General features: G+C 36.3%; 2 protein-coding genes across 8 annotated transcripts; one reads left to right on the top strand and one right to left on the bottom strand.

Moving 5' to 3' along the window:
• The first annotated feature begins 939 nt into the window (after positions 1-939).
• On the top strand, positions 940-8,312 carry eif2b2 (eukaryotic translation initiation factor 2B, subunit 2 beta). The gene is made up of 8 exons (XM_048207704.1): positions 940-1,232; positions 3,712-3,832; positions 5,272-5,423; positions 5,535-5,698; positions 6,929-7,024; positions 7,203-7,340; positions 7,431-7,497; positions 8,040-8,312. The coding sequence occupies exons 1-8, from the start codon at positions 1,061-1,063 to the stop codon at positions 8,195-8,197; spliced, it is 1,068 nt and encodes a 355-aa protein (XP_048063661.1). The 5' UTR covers positions 940-1,060; the 3' UTR covers positions 8,198-8,312.
• zc3h14 (zinc finger CCCH-type containing 14) lies at positions 8,311-19,958 on the bottom strand. Of its 7 annotated transcripts, none has more exons than XM_048207702.1 (17): positions 19,781-19,957; positions 19,299-19,341; positions 17,918-18,032; positions 17,591-17,631; positions 17,335-17,494; positions 16,934-17,252; positions 16,687-16,853; positions 16,475-16,572; positions 13,686-13,814; positions 13,520-13,597; positions 12,811-12,970; positions 11,622-11,821; positions 11,149-11,290; positions 10,323-10,459; positions 10,169-10,239; positions 8,599-8,705; positions 8,311-8,521 (listed from the first exon to the last, which is right to left on the bottom strand). In XM_048207702.1, exons 1-17 carry the CDS (start codon positions 19,814-19,816, stop codon positions 8,518-8,520), a joined length of 2,007 nt encoding a protein of 668 aa, XP_048063659.1. In that variant the 5' UTR covers positions 19,817-19,957; the 3' UTR covers positions 8,311-8,517. The 7 variants fall into 7 exon arrangements, with proteins under 7 accessions (XP_048063659.1, XP_048063658.1, XP_048063656.1 ...); XM_048207701.1 differs by having other exon boundaries at positions 10,169-10,245; positions 19,781-19,956; XM_048207699.1 differs by having other exon boundaries at positions 8,311-8,705; positions 10,169-10,245; positions 11,625-11,821; positions 19,781-19,958.
• Positions 19,959-20,190: the final 232 nt, after the last annotated feature.

The raw sequence follows: 20,190 nt of genomic DNA, 5'->3' as shown, positions 1-20,190 counted from the left end.
TCGTCTCTTTCAGGGAAGACCTTGCATTTTCCAACATGACAATGCCAGACCACATACTGCATCAATTACAACATCATGGCTGCGTAGAAGAAGGATCCGGGTACTGTAATGGCCAGCCTGCAGTCCAGATCTTTCACCCATAGAAAACATTTGGCGCATCATAAAGAGGAAGGTGTGACAAAGAAGACAGTTGAGCAACTAGAAGCCTGTATTAGACAAGAATGGGACAACATTCCTATTCCTAAACTTGAGCAACTTGTCTCCTCAGTCCCCAGACGTTTGCAGACTGTTATAAAAAAGAAGAGGGGATGCCACACAGTGGTAAACATGGCCTTGTCCCAACTTTTTTGAGATGTGTTGATGCCATGAAATTTAAAATCAACTTATTTTCCCCTTAAAATGATACATTTTCTCAGTTTAAACATTTGATATGTCATCTATGTTGTATTCTGAATACAATATTGAAATTTGAAACTTCCACATCATTGCATTCTGTTTTTATTCACAATTTGTACAGTGTCCCAACTTTTTTGGAATCGGGTTTGTATTTTAATATTGTACTTGTATTAATATTACTGTATTTTTGTGTTGAGCATAGGGGACTTAAAAAAAAATAAAAATCTTACTTTCCCCAAACTTTTGAACACTGATGTATAATAAATCATAAACCAGCATGCTTTTATATATCCACATAACACTACATATATTAGAATGGTAAATAACATATTCAGTACCATTATAAAAATACTTTTTAGATGTATAAACATTCTGGATTTAAAGAATGCTGATATATTCGATGATTTCAATTCATAGTGTCACACAAATAAAGATTTTTATTTTTGGCAAATAATGAGTAGCTTTATAAAATATATACTGATAGTGAGTGTTGATATGGATGGACGGGTGGTGGGGCTGTTGCAACACATTCCTGGTTGCCGTTAAAGAGCAGAAGAAGAGCCGGACTCATGACCCGGAGGAGGTTTCTGTCTGGTTCCGTGAGTGTTCAAGCTGTCAGGAGAAACTCGGTCTGAATCAGCGCTTTATTAAGACACAAATAAAAATGCCTGGCGCTGATAAAGAGACGGATCTGTCCGAGCGCATTGAGTCGTTTCTGTCCGAGCTGAAGCGCTGCGGCAGCGGGGCAGGATCCCTTCGGGGCTCCGCGGAAACTGCTCGAGAAACGAGCGCTTTACTCCGCAAAATCACCGCACAGGCCCGCTGGAACAACGCAGGTGAGTGAGAACCATGAGAACCCGAGACCGGATCAGAACCCGAGCGCTGCTCCAGTGCTGGTCATATCTTGCACGACACACGGCTACTGTTACATCATTCACGGTGCATGAATTGTCACGGACCCCCATTCTAAAATTTAAAAGGCAGCTATGTATTTTCATGTATAAATCTCCCATATATAGGGGAAAAATATCATGTATTATAATGAATAGATTTATATGAAAAATATTTAGTTTCTATTTAGTTACATTGTTTTTACATTAAGTGTTTTTCTACTTCCTGTTATATGTATTTATTGTTAATTTTAATCAAATTTTTATTATTTATTTATTTAAAGGCATAATATGTAATTTTTCGCCGCTAGAGGTCGCCTATTCAAAACAAAGGCGTAACTTGATAATTTCGCCGAATCATGGGAGATGTCGTCTTCACCTCACAGCCGGTGGAAAAGAATCCGATGGGACTCGGGCAGAAATCATGTTCATGGATGAGATTGTTAAAGGGTTAGTTCACCCAAAAATGAAAATTATGTCATTAATGACTCACCCTCATGTCATTCCAAACCCGTAAGACCTCCGTTTATCTTCAAAACACAAATTAAGATATTTTAGATTTAGTCCGAGAGCTTTCTGTCCCTCCATTGTAAATGTATGTACGGTATACTGTCCATGTCCAGAAAGGTAATAAAAACATCATTAAAGTAGTCCATGTGACATCAGTGGGTTAGTTAGAAGTTTTTGAAGCATCGAAAATACATTTTGGTCCAAAAATAACAAAAACTACGACTTTATTCAGCATTGTCTTCTCTTCCGGGTCTGTGTATATCCGCTTTCACTCCACAGTGACGCTGCTTCTTCTTCTTTCCTGTTTTATGGCGGTTGGCATCCAGCTTATTGATGCATTACCGCCCCCTTCTGCTCCGGACAGTGACGCTGATGACGTTTTACGTAGTGCGCCCGAGCTTGGTTTACAGTCTGAGGGAGACGCACGCTGTATTCAAGCTATTCTATATTGTTTGTATTTTGGTATTGCTATATTTTTTAAAATGGTGCGTAGGAGTGCATGTCGCGGATGTCCTAATCGCGTCACTGTCCGGAGCAGAAGGGAAAGCGGATATACACAGACCCGGAAGAGAAGACAATGCTGAATAAAGTCGTAGTTTTTGTTATTTTTGGACCAAAATGCATTTTAGATGTTTCAAAAACTTCTAACTAACCCACTGATGTCACATGGACTACTTTGATGATGTTTTTATTACCTTTCTGGACATGGACAGTGCACCGTACATAACGGAGGTCTTACAGGTTTGGAACGACATGAGTGTGAGTCATTAATGACATAATTTTCATTTATGGGTGAACTAACCCTTTAACTTTACTGTAGTATGATCTCTGCTGTGCGAGCAGAACGAGGCCACTGGAGCGATTACTAACATTTTAACTTTTATTATGCCACAGTCGCTGCTTCCGATTCTCCCGGTCAAGAGTATGTGGGGTAACGCAGCGCTGTTTATCATATTAGATACATTTGAGTGTGCTGGAAATGATGTTATAACGTTACTCTCTGCGTACGCTCAGCGGCTGCTATGAGACACTTGTTGCTCACTGCAGTAAGACAGATCGATATTAGGCATGGTAAAACACGGTACTAGCGGTAAATCAAGAAAACGAGATTCAAACAATAAGACCGACTGTGTTGAGCTATATAACAATGATTCGTATTCTGTCTTTAAATGTATCCAAACAGTTGTTCCCTTGTCTAATAAAACATAATATTTTAAAGTAGGGCTGTCAAACATACAAAATAAAAGTTTGAGTTTGCATAATATATGTGGGTGACTGGTGTACTGTGTGTAATTATTATGTATATATAAATACAAACACATTCGTGTATATATTTGAGAAATATTTACAAGTATATTTATTTATTTATATTTTTATATAATTTATATTATATATAAATACAAATATTTTGTACATAAATAACATATTTCTCTTAAATATATACATTAATTTGTGTGTATTTATATATACATAATAATTACACACAGTACACCAGTCACCCACATATATTATGCAAACTCAAACTTTTATTTTGTATACGATTAATCGCGATTAATCGTTTGACAGCCCTATTTTAAAGCGTCTTTGGTGTTTCCATGGTTTCTACAAAATAAAACCGGTAATCGAGGGTAACACGGGTATGATGCCATTGATAGGTGATGATTTTAAGTGTTTTTTTTTATTATTTTAATCTGCTTTTTATTTCTTATTTAAAATTTTCATTGTTTATTTATTTAAAATATAATTTTTGTTTATTTATTTGAGTCTAATTTTTATTTATTTTAATCTGATATCTATTGTATATTTTTTTACATTTTTAAATTTACTTTACATTATTAAACTTTTCGACGGACACCCTAGCCCTCCTCGAACCCCTGGTTTACAGGATCTTGAAGTCTCTGGTGTCCTTTTTCAGGTGAGCTGATGGAAATCATACGGAAGGAGGGCCGGCGGATGACAGCAGCGCAGCCGTCAGAGACCACCGTCGGTAACATGGTCCGCAGGGTGCTGAAGATTATTCGAGAAGAATATGCGAGGTGTGTATCTGAAATAGCCCTTATAACTTCATTCCCTCTTCCCTTCCACTAATATATTAAAGGGTTAGTTCACCCAAAAATGAAAATAATGTCTTTAATTACTCACCCTCATGCCGTTCCACACCTTCGTTAATCTTCGGAAAACAAATTAAGATATTTTTGATGAAATCCAATGGCTCAGTGAGATCTGCAAAGCCAGCAGTGACATTTCCTCTCTCAAGATCCATAAAGGTACTAAAAACATATTTAAATCAGTTCATGTGAGTACAGTGGTTCAATATTAATATTATAAAGCGACGAGAATATTTTGGTGCGCCAAAAAAACAAAATAACGACTTATATAATGATGGCCGATTTCAAAACACTGCTTCAGGAAGCTTCGGAGCATTATGAATCTTTTATGTCGAATCATGATTCGGATCACGTGTCAAACAGCCAAATTGCTGAAATCACGTGACTTTGGTGCTCCGAACCGCTCATTTGACACAAAAGATTCATAACGCTACGAAGCTTCATAGCCAGCCAATCAAAATTTCAGCATTTTCTCAACACGAATGACAGAAGAGCGTTATAATACGAATTTTGTAATTTTGTCCACTAGAGGGACAAAATCTAAAATCTAATCTTTTCCCTTCAGTTTGAATGCATGAATATTTCTTGATTTCCTTTTTGAAGTTAGTCTCATTTTGATCTATCTAAGCTGTTTCATCAAATCCTGTAACAGTATCAGTGGAGATAACAGACTGTTGACGTTACAGTACAATTATATAATATTTGGAAAGATACATGGCTGTTGTGTTACCTATTTGCCTACATTAGACCCCTATATTAGTTATCGGGACGGATTTCCCGGGAAACGGCATACTTTTATCTGCACGTTTTTATGCACATAAATAAAAGAAATAAGATCAGGGTAGTTTGCATAGCATCACATTTACAATGTTTATGTTGGTAACAATACTAATCTCTAAATGAGCTGGTCTGTTTGCCTATAAATAGCCTTGTCAATTTCTAGTTCCATGTATAGCAAATGTTGTCTAAAGTAAGCGTTGCCAAACTTTTGTCATGTTATTTTAAAACAATTTATTTCAACAAGTCAAAACAACAGCATTTATAAACTACTAACCCTCTAAGACATATTTTTCAGATATCCGCCTTTCATTATCGTGAGAGTTTTGATGTTGTTAGTGACATTTGCCCTGATAAGTCGATCATATGTAACCATCGGCGCGCCTCAAACCATCAAATTAATCCGCGCCGAAGCACAACTCACATGATTACCAAACAATATTCTTCCGCTAGAGGGCGTAAAGTTACATAGAGTAGCTTTAAGGTTCAAATAACTCCAAGTAGCAGCATGCATGTTTAGAAACAATGACAAACTTTTCATTTTTAGGTGAACAGTTTGAATCATCAGGAGATCATGTGTCTCTCCTCAGGTCCAGAGGCAGCAGTGAGGAGACAGATCAGCAGGAATCTCTGCATAAGCTGCTGACGTCTGGAGGATCCAGTGAGGACAACTTTAGACAGCACTTCGCTCATCTCAAAGCCAACATCATTGAAGCCATCAACGAGCTGCTGACAGAACTGGGTGAGAATCCATAAGATGATCCAGCTTGCTCTTCTGTCCATTAGTGAATGTTCTTGTAATGCTGAATATGTTTGACTGTATAATTGGTTAAATGTTTGCCTGTGATTTTAGAGGGCACCACAGATAACATCTCCATGCAGGCGCTGGAGCACATCCACTCCAACGAGGTCATCATGACCATCGGCCGCTCCAGAACGGTGGAAGCGTTCCTGAAAGACGCAGCGCGGAAACGCAAATTCCATGTTATCGTTGCAGAGTGTGCGCCCTTCTGTCAGGTGAGCGTTGTGTTTTACTAAAGCAGCTCTGGAAAACATATCACAATTCTGGCAGATTTAATAATAGCAGAACATACAGCCAAAAATAAACAACACTCTCATTATACATTAGAATAATATTTAATTATTATTTAATATTATTTTTTATTATTAGAATATTATAATAATATTTATATAATATTAAATAATATAAAATTATTTAATACTTTATAAAATAATATACATTATAATTGTTAATTTTTTCAATAATTATACTGTAATAATAATTATTAAACATTTTAATATTAAGTTCTTGTCATTAATAAAAAATAATAAATTAATAATACTAATAATATTAACATTTAACATTAACATTTAATAATCGTTATATATCGATTATTAAATGTTAATGTTAAATGTTAAATGTTAATATTATTAGTATTATTAATATATATATATATATATATATATATATATATATATATATATATATAAACATTATTTTTAAATATATAAACATTATTTTTAAATATATTTAATATAAAATAATATAAATTATAAATCATTGAATAAATTAATAAATATAATGTAATAAATAATTATTAACATTTTAAATTATTATTATGAAGTTCGTCATTGATAAATACATAATGCATTAATTATAATAACAGTATATTTAAATGTTTAATAATAGTTTAATATTATAAATATTTTATAATATTATAATTATTAAATAATATATTTTTAATAATTTATAATATTATAAAATAATATAAATGATTAATTACCGAAAAAAATAATTATAATGTAGTAATAAATAAAAATTAAACATTTTAATTTATTATTAAGTTCTTATCATTAATAAATACATAATAAACTATATATATATATATATATATATATATATATATATATATATATATATATATATATATATATATATATATATATATATATATAAAATAAATATTAAACATTTTAATGTACTATTAATTTATCATTATTAATAAATGCATAATATTCAATTTTACTATTTAATAACATTTAAAAATATATTAAATAGTAATATCTAATAATATTTATTCTATTAGTATTATTTATAAAAAAAGGTGTTATGTGAGCATTTTAACAGGTTATGAGGTTAACTTCACATTTGTTTTAGTGTTTTAAGCAAGTGTATTTGGTGGTGGTGTAAATTTTGAGGTCCTTGAAAATATCTTGACTAAACTCAAACTCATTTTTGTCCATCAGGGGCATGAAATGGCCACAAGTCTTTCCAAAGAGGACATTGAGACAACGGTCATCCCAGACGCTGCCATTTTCGCTGTAATGTCAAGAGTCAATAAGGTGAAATAAAGGATTGATGCATGATGGACCAATAGAATATTCAAGATATAATAATTCACACAACTATAAATGTTATCACATACCTAAAACATGATTATTTTGTTTAATGTTAGTCATACACAGGCTTTAGTTTCTTTTAAATAATTAAATCACTTGTTTCCATGTGTATGTTGTTCAGGTCATCATCGGCACACAGACGGTTCTGGCTAACGGGGGTCTGCGGGCGCTTAATGGCACACATACACTGGCTCTGGCTGCAAAGCATCACTCGACTCCTCTCATTGTGTGCGCTCCCATGTTCAAGCTCTCGCCGCAGGTATCTGTCACACCATACAATCACACAGCACAGTCAGTAGATAAGATCCTGCAAATACTGTTGAGGATTAACTTGTCTTTGTTGTTGTAGTTTCCTAACGAGGAGGACACGTTTCACAAATTTGTTTCACCACATGAAGTTCTTCCCTTCACTGAAGGTAATGTCACACAGCAACATTTTACTCCTTTTCATGAAACGACTTACAATTTTAAAGTTATCAAAAGCCCAAAATAAGTTGCACACCTGGTATTTTTTTCTGTTTATTATCTAGAGGCCATTTAATGTTGTGCCTTTCCTTAGTGGGCCTGTTTACACCTGGTCACTTCATGCATTTTCTCTGATTTGATAGCTATGCGATCGTGAAAAGACCAGGTGTAAATGCCCTCCGAAATGCATTTGAGACTAATTTAAATCTGATTACTCAAACTACTTCAAGGAGGTGGTTTGAGACGCATTGCAGACAAAACTCCAGAATATGTGCCATTTTGAAACAGTGAATCATTTTGCAAAGCAATTTGTTCATTTGATTCAAAGTTTGAGTTTGTTTCTTCCGTCACTACATTAAAGCATGATAACCTACTCTAGTACACCCAATAAAAAAAATAATGACCTTTTAAAATAGCATCACATGGCGTCTTTTATAATGCTGTTCTGTTAAGATAATGAATAACATATCTGACATGAAATTTCTGTTTCCAGGTGAGATCTTATCAAAGGTCAACGCTCACTGTCCGGTATTTGACTACGTCCCTCCTGAACTCATCACACTGTTCATCTCAAACATCGGTGGAAACGCTCCATCGTACATTTACCGTTTGATGAGTGAGCTTTACCACCCTGAAGATCATGAACTTTAGTCTGGAAAATAAAGAATCTCTGACTCGCAATGTTTGCGTCACACTTTGGCATTCAAATCTTGAGAGTGTGATGCACACAGTTACATGTTTACAAAGTAAAGACGACATTCATGTGTGTGTATTGTTGACATTTAATACACAAAAGATATTCTACAAACAGTTTACAGAAAGTAGCATTTTATAAAATTCATTTGTTTTAAAAATCAAAAAAACAAAAGCACAAAACAAATATTCAGATTGATATCAGAGGAGACAGAGGAAGCTCTGCATGAACTGTAGAAACACTGCAGCCCAGTCATCATCACTCACTTGATTGTTTCTCAACTGTGGGGAAAGAAACAGAAAATTAGTCATTACAGAAGTCCGATTCACAGGTAAATCTCAAACAGAGTTTGCTGTACCTGCTTTGTGTTTTGGTCCATTTCAGAGCACTTCTGGGCGGCACTGCCACTGCTGGATGGTAGAAAGTACAATCTGCTCGCTTACACTGCGCCGCAAATCTACACGGCTGCAAAACAATATTAAGAGACATGAGCATATAAACAAATACTTTTAGCATCGGAGTCAAAATGCATTAAAACATAAAATTCTTAAATCCCAATATGGATTAACACGCACAAAGAGTAAGTAATCACTGTCAATTTTGATTTTATGTTGACTTGCGTATCAGTTTAAAGTTTGAAATAATGTTTTTTTGGGGAAAAAAGCTGGTAACACTTTACAAAAATGTTTAATTTGTAAAAATATAAATAATATATACACAATAAAATATATCCATTGTTAGTTAATGCTTTAATTTAAAAAAATGAGACCTTATTCTAAAGTGTTACCAAGAAGTTTCTAATGCTCACCAAAATTGCATTTATTTGATCAAAAATATAAATATATTGTGAAATATTAAAATTTATTTTATTTATTATTTATTTTATACGATGTATATTAAAATGTAATTAATTCCTGTGATCAAAGCTGAATTTTCAGCATCATTACTCCAGTCTTCAGAGTCACATGATCCTTCAGAAATCATTCTAATATGTATAAATGTCTACATCAGATTTCAGCTTTATATGATTTTAGGTGTGTTTGACATCGGCTGCGGCTGGATGTAACCGATCTGAAAACGGAGACGTGAAGTCGGACACGCTGTGGTTCCGTAGTTTGCTGCATTTACGTCAGTCATGGCTGATCATGTGGCGTTTGCTGTAAACTTATGCTTAATACTGTAAAAGTTTGTATGAAAGTCCAAAATAAACCTATACACAAAACCTTTATAAACAAATGAATCAAATAACAATAATGTAAAAAAAATAAATAAATGAAAACGACATGAAATATGAATTGTAGGCTACTGTTTTGAAAGTGCGTGTATGAGCATGAGTGGGACTGAAGAGGCTTACACTTAAAGTATCTGTTTTTACAAGAATAAAGTTCAATATAAGCATATATTATTTAAATACCAATGTAGTGGGGTCTACGTTTCTTATCAGTTTTATTTTGATAAACATGACAACAATAACATCGTGACTTCATGAAAAGAGCTTTAACTGTTATAAAAATACAGATTTGTAAGCATTCGTGGAACTGAAGGCGTGAAAATAAACACGAAACACACGTGATCGTTGTCATGCGGTGAATCCGGCCAATCATGAAACAGCTGTGTCGTCATCACAGCTCGTGCAGCTCCTCTTCAGAAGCTGCGCGGGCTGACTCGGGTGGCTGATCTCGAATCGCTCTCGCGGTACTTTAAAGCCATACGTCACAGTCACATGACGTCAGCGCTGTCTCAAGTCGGACAACATTTCTTACCGGCATGCACTGCTTTAAGTCAGCCGCCGATCGGTCTTTGCGGCGCTGCATCAAGTCGAACAAGCCTTTTGTGTTTCACTGACATTTCAGAGACTACTGAAACTATTGAACACCACATAATAAAAATATACCCCTCAAAGTGAAACCAGCTGATGTAGAACTCACTTTGGGGTGGTAGAATGGACATTCCAGCTTTTTACACTCTGGGAAGAAACGGCACACGCTGCTGGCTGGAGCTGGAGCTACAGGGTCAGAGGTCACAAGTCAGCAGCTGTATCAAAGTGCCATTTTTGACACAGTTTATCTTTGTCCTACACACCTGCTCTTGTAGGGTTGCCGTTGACTCTTCTGCTGACGTGTGTGAATGGACAATCTGCTTTGGTGCACTTTGCATCGAACTTACAGTTTGGATGAATAAACAGACATTTGTCTGCAAATTTACAGTTGGGAAACATTCTGCAACAGAACCAAAAACAGCATGTTTACATATATTACGCATTGCTACATAACATACAAAAATATTACAGTCACTGCATCTAGTTGTTCTCAAGGAGGGCTGTATAATTAGGATAGTTTAGTCATGTGCAACACACACGTTTCTTGGAGGACGTTCACAAGACACAGTCTCAGTGCTCATGATATAAAATGCTGAATTTATCTTGAAATATATTGTTCAAAATCAGTGAATCTGATATGCAGAACATCCCGTAGAAGGTTTTATGTGCTGGCAGTCCAGTGGTTACCGTTCAAGCGAACACAACTAAAGCTGTCTTCAACACAATAGTCCTTGTTTAAATAATTTCTGGCCAAGGCATACGCAAAATAAGGAGGCAAGGCCTGGTTGAGTTAGTAGTGTATTAAAACTCACGGTTATGGTAAGGGGCGTGACTTTTCCCCAAACACTATGGTTGACCAATCACAACACTGCTCTAGCTGACCAATCTGAGCACATTGCGCTTTTCAGAAGGAGGGGCTTCATAGAGACAGGAACTAAACTAGACTGGGAAGAGCGGAGCTGCAACAATGTCAAATATGTGAAAAATAATGTGTTTTTTAAACATTCAAAACATAAAACCTATTCTAGTAGACCCCAAAAACAAGATTTTATAAAAGGGCATAATATGGCCTCTTTAATATGTTCTCACTTGCACTGTGTGTTGGGGTGATGGTACAAACACTCCTCTCCGCTCTTGCACGCAGGCCAGAACTTGCAGCGTTCTGGAAGTTTCTGCCGTTTAGCCTGAACCGGCTCTGTGTCCATGTCCTCCAGCTCATCCATCTCTCTATCTGCAGGAGAAAGACAGAATGAGGGTGAGCAGGGCACAAACTGGAGAGGAATGTTGACTACAGCTAGAATAAATGATGAGTCACATGACTACATTACAAAAATTGTCCAGGTTTTGTATTAAAATTAAGCTGGCATAATGGTCATTACTACAAAAAAAAATAATAAGCAATTGATCAATAACCCTAACTTGTTAGTGATCATCAAAAACACACATCCCTACACAGTTGTGTGTTATATAAATCATTTTAGGGGATACATTTCCAGAGAAAAACAGCTGTATTGTAATATACACTGTTATTGCAGTACAAGATGCCTAGATAGCTATCTTACCGCCAGCGTTTATAAATTCAGTGCCGAGTCTGAGGTGGACGGCAGGTTTGGGTTTGTCATTTTCCGGAAGGTCAGAGGTCGTGTTGAACTCGTCCTCAGGCTCCATCTCCTGATCTGTGCGGCTGGCTAACGGACTGGGAACTCCATCCAATGTCACGATAAACTTTGGACTCGCGCCGCCCGCGCCCTCCGCTCTCTCTCTGCGTGGGAAGAGAACCAGATATGAGCGAATACACTACCATCAGTTTTTTAATACTTTATTCAGTAAGGATGCATTAAACTGATCAAAAGTGACAGTAAAGATATTTATGTCACAAAATATTTCTATTTCAAATAAATACTAATTTGAAAACAAAAAAAAACAAACAAAAAAACTTTTCAACTGACTATTCATTAAAAATCCTGAAAAAATGTATCATGTTTCTTTCACAAAAATCTGAAGCAGCACAACTGTTTTCAACATTGATAATAATAAGAAATGTTTCTCAAGCAGCAAATCAACATATTAGAAGGATTTCCGAAGGATCATGTGACACCGAAGACTAGTAATGATGCTGAAAATTCAGCTTTGATCACAGGAATAAATTACATTTTAAAACAAATTCAAACAGAAAACTACAGAAGAGGATTAGGGCCAAGCAATAATAAAAAAATAAAACCATCTCGAGAATAAACTCATTAAATTGCGAGAAAAAGTCGTTAAATTACGAGAACAAATTCATTAAATTATGAGAAAAATGTCGTTAAATTTCGAGAAAAAAGTCGAGATAAAATGTTGAGAATAAACTCATTAAAATTATGAGAATAAAGTCATTAAATTACGAGAAAAAAGTCATTAAATTATGAGAACAAATTCGTAATTTAACGATTTTGTTCTCGTAATTTAACGACTTTTTTTTCAGAATTGAATGACTTTATTCAACATTTTATCTTGACTTTTTTCTCGAAATTTAACAACTTTAATCTCGAGATGGTTTTTTTTTTTTATTATTGCTTGACCCTAATCCTCTTCCGTAGAAAACAGTTGTTGTAAATTGTAATAATATTTTGCAATATCACTTTTTTTTACTGTATGTTTGATCAAATAAAGGAGATGTCTTTCTACTTAAAAAAAATAAAATATTACCAACCTCAAACTTTACTGTACAATACACAATTAATATGGATAAAAATACGGATCTGAATGTACCTGGCCTGCACCATTCTGGATGTGGTGGGCGGGTCTTCAGTCTGATTGACAGTAGTAACCCTGCTCCTGACTGGTGGAGTCTGTTCCAGCTCTGGTTTCCTCATGATGAACGAACGTGTGTCCAGAGCCTTGAGTCTCGCCGCCTCTAAAACCTGCAGCTCTGAATCAAAACAACCACAAGTCTGAGTTAATACACTGCTGTTCAAAGTTTGGGGGTTGGTTTTGGAAAGTCATTGTAATATGCTGATTTGCTGCTCAAGAAACATTTCTGATTATTATCAATGTTGAAAACAGTTGTGCTGCTTCATATTTTTGTGGAAACCTTGACATTTTTTTTTCAGGATTCTTTGATGAATAGAAAAGAACAGCATTTATTTGAAAGATTTTTTGGAAATTTAGAAATCTTTACTGTCATCTTTGAACAATTTAACACATCCTTACTGAATACAGAAATAAAAACCTTACTGACCATGAACTTTTGAATGCTAGTGTATATTCAAATAACTAAATGCCACCAAAAAACAAACTGGTTAGTTGCTTTACACATTGCTCAGATGGTCTCTTCCTGTCTACGTGGGCGGTTGCATATTGCGGAGCATTTAGTCAAAGGTCTGGCTACATCAGACGACTGAGCATCACAGAATGTGACTGAATGACATTCATAGAACAATTAAGATGTACTTAGCTATTAAGAGGTCATATCTCTCACCGTATTCACTGAGCTGCTCTCGGCTGTCCTCCTCTGGAAGCTCCAACTGCAGACGAGATGCTAAAGCTCTGGACTGGGCTGCAAAACACAGAAGAGAAAGAAATGTGTAGTCTGATTTCTAGTTCCTTCTGATGACACAATACTTCTTTAAGCAACAGATGCTCACTATTGTGCAGTGTCTCCTGGGGCGTGAGAGCATGCAGGTGCTCCTGGACCAATCGAATTGCAGCGTTACTCATCTCGTCACTGGCCGAACGTGTCCGTGGCGCTACAGGGACCGTCTGCCGCTGGGGAACTGGACATGAGAATATAGACCAAAGTTATTATCATTAACTAAAACTTTTAAAAACATTTCTGTTCATTGAAATAAAACTGAGATAAAATAAATATAAATATTAGATGAAAACTTGAAGCGGACCTATTATGCCCTTTTTCAACTTCTTTCTTGGTTTTGTTTTTGGACTCTACTAGTATAGGTTTTTAATGCTTGAGTGTTTAAAAACACATTGTTTTTCACATATTTTGCATTGTTAAAGGGTTAGTTCACCCAAAAATGAAAATTCTGTCATTTATTACTTACCCTCATGCCGTTCCACACCCGTAAGACCTTCATTAATCTTCAGAATACAAAGTAAGATATTTTAGTTGAAATCCGATGGCTCCGTGAGGCCTCCATAGGGAACAATGTCACTTCCTCTGTCAAGATCCATAAAGGTACTAAAAACATATTTAAATCGGTTCATGTGAGTACAGTGGCTCAATATTAATATTATAAAGCCACGAGAATACTTTTGGTGCGCCAAAAAAACAAAATAACAACTTATTTAGTGATGGCCGATTTCAAAACAATGCGTGTCGAATCTGCAGTTCGGAGCGCCAAAGTCACGTGATTTCAGCCGTTTGGCGGTTTGACCCGCAATACGATTCATGATTCGATACACTGCTTCAGGAAGATTCGGAGCATAAATGAATCAGTGTTTTGAAATCGGTCATCACTAAATAAGTCGTTATTTTGTTTTTTTGCCGCACCAAAAGTATTCTCGTCGCTTTATAATATTAATATTGAACCACTGTACTCACATGAACCGATTTAAATATGTTTTTAGTACCTTTATGGATCTTGAGAGAGGAAGTGTCATTGCTCCCTATGGAGGCCTCATGGAGCCATCGGATTTCAACTAAAATATCTTAATTTGTGTTCCAAAAATTAACGAAGGTCTTACGGGTGTGAAACAACATGAGGGTAAGTAATAAATGACAGAATTTTCATTTTTGGGTGAACTAACCCTTTAAAGCACCTCTCTTCCAAGTCTGTTTAGTCCCTGTATCTATGAATCCCCTCCTTCCAAAAAGTGCAATGTGCTCAGATTGGTCACCTACACCAGTGTGTTTTGATAAGTCAACCGCTTCCATAACCGTGAGTTTCAACTCAACTCAACCAGGTCCCATCCCTTTTTTGCGTATGCCTTGGGCAGGAATTATTTCAAGGCCCACTGAAGTGTCTTGGAACGCGCAGCATTATTCAATGTGTTGACGTAATTTTCACTGAAACTGAAAGACAGGGCGGGACATATTGGACAGCTCCTCCCCTTTTTAAAAATAGCCAATAGCGTTTCCTTTATATCACAGCTCGGCCAGAGCCGTTGAGCTCGGTTAAAGCCTCAGTTTCCTTCTAATCGCAGAGCATTTCTCCTCATTATCTCCTTCATATCTCTTTAAAATATAGCATTCTGAGCAGAATTCAAATGGATCTGATATGTTTTCTGGTCTGCGGCGACTCACACATGATCCGCTCTGTGCTATCGTGTCTCTGAACCGGAGTGGACTGTGTACGCTGCGTTTTGCATGACACTAACGTTAAACAAGGCTTCATACGCCTCAATGGAAAGCGTATTTACACAGTCTGTATCGTTCCCTATCCCCTATATAGTGCACTATGTGCCTTTCACCATGTAGACAATAGTAAATGTGTGAACAAGTGACTGATTTCAGCATCTATTTATAATGTATGGGGCAGGACGCTTTAGATTCTAGAGAGCATCTGATTGGACAGAAGATCTGATGAGAATCTGAAGTGAAGCATGACGTCATCAAAATCATTGATCCATGTTTGTTTTGAATGCTTATATCTTCTAAATAGGAATTTTATCATTGTTTTGGAGCACACTAGCTTATGGATAACAGTAAGGATAATATATTCATACTAAAAGCCAAAAAACTTCATGGCGACTTTAAATGAGGAATATTGTGACATGTTCGTTCCTGGAAGAAAACTCAAGGCTACAATGGAGGCGTTTCAGGGAGTTCAGAAACAGTGACACTGATATAGAGAATAACTCCTGTTGGAGTGACTTTCGGCATAACCCCTTAAAATTAAACAAAAATTAGAAAAGACAATAACAAATAACTTAAATTATAATTATACAAACGGGAAATATATAAAAACTAAACCTGAAATTAAAAAAAATAACAAAAATTACAAAAAGCACAAAGTTAATAATAATATATAAAAAAGCCAATTCAAAAAAGAATATTCAGGAAGAAGGGTCATATTTATAGACATAGGTCAAACAACAATCTCCAGGATGGCTTGAGCTTCCCATCATACGACTTAAGAATCAAACCTTACCATGTATGGCATTTCAAGAAATATCATAACAAGTAAGAAATGTATGTGCCTAAATCTGTGTGTGTTGCTTCAAGTTCTGGTTGCGTGTGAGAGTGTCAGTGTGTCCAAGGACGACTACTTCTTGTTTTGTCTAGGTAGGTACATGATGTGCATAATGGAAAAAACCCAAGACACAAAGAAAGTCAAAAAGTGAAGCCCACGAAATAAGAAATTATTTAACAGTTAAATAAATAATAACTGATACAAACAGATCAACTCAATAGGCCACATTTCAAATGCACTGTGTTGAGTTAAAACAATTGTTATTGTAATATTAAATGTTGAACCTGTGTATGTAGTAGTCTTGTTGATGGATTCCTGAGCTTCTGAGATTGCTTTGAGGATCAGATTTTTGTTGGCTTGTTTGGCTGGTGGGAGAGAAGGCCTGCGAAAACACACAAAACACAAAATAAGTAAACAATCCATCTTGCCAATAATATCCGAAAACATCATTAGCATTTCAAAAATGTGTTTGCTATTATCTCAGAGAGGGACGTACTTGCGCTCAGGTTTCGATGGCAGAGACACTTTGCTAGCCATACCATAGTCCTCCTCGTCTTCATCCTCCTCCTCATCCAGTTCGTCAGCCTCCTGCCCGCGTTCATGACCTCGGTGAACCCGAACCACTGAACTGGCCATGGGCGCCTTTCGTTTCCGGTACAAATCCTGCCAGAAGGATGACATTCATTGAGGTGATGACAGAGCATGACTGAACCGATGCTTTCAATAAATCGAAATTCACTCACCCTGCTGCTCTCTGCTGAGCTCCTGTAGCCCCGCTCATGGCTGGATCCTGACCTTTCCTGACCTCTCGTGACGTCTGTGGACCTGTAAGCATCCGCCGTCCGTCTTGAAGTCTCCACCGCTGGCCGAGGCCTCTCTGCTGTCGAACGGCTGTATAAGGGCTGCGTGTGAACCGAGGTCAAGCTCTGCTCCAGGGGGTCATAACCAATGAGGTCATCGTCCAGGTCAGGCTTGATGTCAATCACAGCTTCAGCCGATGCCTCCATCAGCGGTTTGACAGCGGATGTGAGTCGGGAGGGTCTTTCAGAAGAGCCTCTCCTACTAGATAATGCAAAAATGTGAGAGTTTGTGATCGATTTTATTTTGACATATCGTACAGCCCTAAGTCGTGTGAATGAAATACCTGGCACGGTTCTCATGGGCGGAGCTCGAGACACGCCCCTCCACCTTATCAGAACGCGAGCTGGAAACGGCGAGCGCTCGAGGCTCCGCCCCCCTCCTTTTGCTTTCTGCTGGGATGCTTGTTTCTGAGTGCACAACAGGAGGACGGACAGATGTGGGCTCTGCAAAAGAAAAAAAGTTAAGGTAAAAATATGCACTTTGAGATGCAACAAGTCACATGATTTGAGTGTAAACAACGTCTCCAACATGAAACATACCAACTGCAACTGATCTCAGCTTCTCCAGAACACCATGTAACCTACAACACACACAAAGAGCATTTACTTCATTGTTTTTAACTCTTCTCTTTAATGTTTTCAACACTGATAATAATCAGAAACGTTTCTTGAGCAGCAAATCAGCATATTAGAACGAAATCTGAAGGATCATGTGACAATGAAGACTGGAGTAATGATGCTGAAAACTACAGGAATACATTTTCATTTATTCTAAACTTTAATAATATTTCACAGAATCACCGTTTTACTGTACTTTTGATCATGCAGTAAAGCATAAGCGACACCAAACATCAGACTTTCACCTACCATACGGTGAACTTGATGGTATTGTTGCCTAGAAACAAGGACAGGTCATCCGCCATCTGCTGCGGGTTCTTCTTATTGGCCACCATGACCATGATGTAATCCGGAAGCTCCTCGTCTGACAGAGACACATGGTAAAATGTTTAATCCAGTGAACCATCATATTTATGCAGAAACAGTTTAATACAGATCATGTTTTTAATACAACATAATTTAGACATGCATGAGGATGGAAGAATTTACTGCAAATTTAACCTTGAATAATGATGATTACAACTCATTTGTTTAATTTATTCCTATCGTTTAAATGTATTTGCTGCTTTCTTAGTTTACTTTGCACTGTTATTTTACTTAAAGGGTTAGTTCACCCAAAAAATGAAAATGTCATTAATTTCTCACCCCCATGTCGTTTCAAACCCGTAAGACCTTCGTTCGTCTTCGGAACACAAATTAAGATATTTTTGATGAAATCCGATGGCTCAGTGAGGCCTGCATTCACAGCAATGACATTTCCTCTCTCAAGATCCATTAATGAACTAAAAACACATTTAAATCAGTTCATGTGAGTTCAGTGGTTCTGAACTCGCATGAATACTCACAAGAATACTTTTTGTGTGCCAAAAAAACAAAATAATGACTTTTCAACAATATCTAGTGATGGGCTGATTTCAAAACACTGCTTCTGAGCTTTATGAATCTTGTTTTGAATCAGTGATTCGGATCTCCTATCAAACAGCTACACTGCTGAAATCACGTGACTCTGGCGCTCCAATCCACTGATTCGATTCGTAAAGCTCCGAAGCAGTGTTTTGAAATCGGCCCATATAGATATTGTTGAAAAGTCTTTATATTGTTTTTTGGCACACAAAACATATTCTTGTCGCTTTATAATATCAAGGTAGAACCACTGAACTCAAATTAACTGTTTTAAATGTGTTTTTAGTACCTTTATGGACCTTGACAGCTTGAATGGTTTTGCTCACAACAGAGGCCTCACTGAGTCATTGGATTTCATCAAAAATATCTTAATTTGCGTTCAGAAGATTAACGAAGGTCTTACGGGTGTAGAACAACATGAGGGTGAGTAATAAATGACATTATTTTAATTTTTGGGTGAACTAACCCATTAATGCTACTCATTTTGCTTGTTCATTTACACTATTGTACTTTTACATTTCAGTTTCTGTCATGCCAGTGTAGGTGCAAGAGTAAAAATGTTATGATTAAATGCTACTTAGAAATCTTACTGAACTTCCTGTATTGCAAATGACAAGATTTTCCTGTTAACAGTTTGCTGCAGCAAGCACACTACAAATAACTCATGGAAACACAATACAGTTGAGCAAAACTAGACCATGTCTATCTGATTGATGTGAGATCTTACCCACATAAGCGCCAAGCTCCTGCAACTTTCCTTTGATCGCCGCCTGAAAACATAATTACAGGAGAAAATGAATAAATGAAGAACTCTGTCTGCACTGATACATTAGTATTAAACACACACACACACACACACAAATAACATTGACAGAGCGCTGTGGTGGTATCAATGTACAAGAGACTATAACATGTGCTCTTTAAAATATATCATGGTACTGAAAGCTCATATAACATAGTATTTACACAATACTCCCACAACGTCCTTCAAATAACACTATGGTACTTAGTAAAGATATGATATCAAAACACACAATAATAACCTAAACAAACTCTTTACACTATTTTAAAATACAGAAAACATTCCAAACACGTTCAATAATAAAGAAACGCGAGTAATAACATACACGCAAACATACATTGAAACAACTGTGTACTCAAGCTAGCACGCTAAACAGAGCCGAATGCAAAGCATTTTAAAAGGTTTACCCTTATTTTCTTGCTAATCTCCGTTCCAATCTCCATATTTATTTGGTGTGTTGCTTTCCCTCGGATTAAGATATTATTTTTATTAATAAAACTCCAAGAAAAGAGGAAAGAGTAAGAGTTTTGCTGTTGCTAGGCCTCGCGTACGGCTTCTCTATTCATACTGCGCACGCGCAGCCCATTCAGCTCGACAGAATAATATTTTTTAGGAAAATAATTTTATTACTATAAACAAATATACGAGTGCTCAATAATTTTACAGCTCTTTTGAATTTATATAAATAAAACTACTGCTATAATTACAACAATAATAATAATATTTAGTGTTTTTATTTTATTATATACTTGATGATTAGAGCAAATGAGTCATTAAAAATTCGTATAGAAAATGGTAAAAAAACAACATGGATACA

The sequence above is a fragment of the Megalobrama amblycephala genome, linkage group LG11, assembly GCF_018812025.1.
Source record: "Megalobrama amblycephala isolate DHTTF-2021 linkage group LG11, ASM1881202v1, whole genome shotgun sequence".
In the NCBI taxonomy this organism is placed as follows: domain Eukaryota; kingdom Metazoa; phylum Chordata; class Actinopteri; order Cypriniformes; family Xenocyprididae; genus Megalobrama; species Megalobrama amblycephala.
This window is presented reverse-complemented; position numbering and strand designations above follow the sequence as displayed.